General features: G+C 69.4%; 1 protein-coding gene across 1 annotated transcript in view; it reads left to right on the top strand.

Moving 5' to 3' along the window:
- The window catches only part of MAP3K12 (mitogen-activated protein kinase kinase kinase 12), a 27,547-nt gene that overhangs the window by 26,209 nt on the left and 538 nt on the right, over positions 1–800 (top strand). The window contains exon 10 of the mRNA XM_019471824.1: positions 543–769. Coding sequence (XP_019327369.1) covers positions 543–769 — 227 coding nt within the window. The remainder of the gene's footprint in view (positions 1–542; positions 770–800) is intronic.

Here is an 800-nt window from a genome sequence, read left to right as displayed (position 1 = left end):
CGTCTATGGGTCCTTGGAAGCCCAGGATGGGTGCAGGGGGTTGGTGGGTGCCCAGATGCCTGGGCACGGGGCACGGGGGGGGAGGTCCATGGGTGCTCAGACACCTGGGATGGGTGCAAGGATGGGGGGTTGGTGGGTGCCCAGATGCCTGGGATGGGTGCACGGGGGGGGGGGTCATGGGTGCGTCAGCCACCTGGGTTGGGTGCAAGGGTTTTTTTTGGCCGGCGCTGCGGGTCGGTGGGGGGGGGGGGCCATGGGTGCTCAGACACCTGGGATGGGTGCAAGGGGGGTCCATGGGTGGTTGGACACCTAGGCTGGGTGCAGGAGGTCAGCGGGTGCCCAGATGCCCAGGATGGGTGCGGGGGGGGCTGTGGGTGGTTGGACACCTAGGCTGGGTGCAGGAGGTCAGTGGGTGCCCAGATGCCCAGGATGGGTGCAGGGAGGGGCTGGGGGTGCTCAGACACCTGGGATGGGTGCAGGAGGAGTGTGTGGGTGCCCTGGGTGCTCACACACACACACACACACCCCCCAACCCGTCCCAGGTGGGACCCAGGCATGAGCAAGCGCCAGTCGCTGTCGACCTTCAGCTCGGAGAACTTCTCGGACGGGGACGGGGATGGGGACGGGGACGAGGGGCACACGAGCGAGCCCTCGCACAGTGCCACCCCCGACGTGGGCAGCACCAACACGGATGAGCGTCCCGACGACCGCTCCGAGGACCTGCTCTCCCAGGGCTCCGAGATCCCCCTGGATGCCGCCCCCCCCGAGGGTCCCGGCCGCCGTCACGGGGGGCTCCGCAC

Source organism: Aptenodytes forsteri, unplaced genomic scaffold (genome assembly GCF_000699145.1).
Source record: "Aptenodytes forsteri isolate BGI_AS27 unplaced genomic scaffold, ASM69914v1 Scaffold162, whole genome shotgun sequence".
Lineage (NCBI taxonomy): Eukaryota > Metazoa > Chordata > Aves > Sphenisciformes > Spheniscidae > Aptenodytes > Aptenodytes forsteri.
The sequence above is the reverse complement of the archived record's forward strand: the minus strand, read 5'-3'. Positions and strand labels throughout refer to the sequence as shown.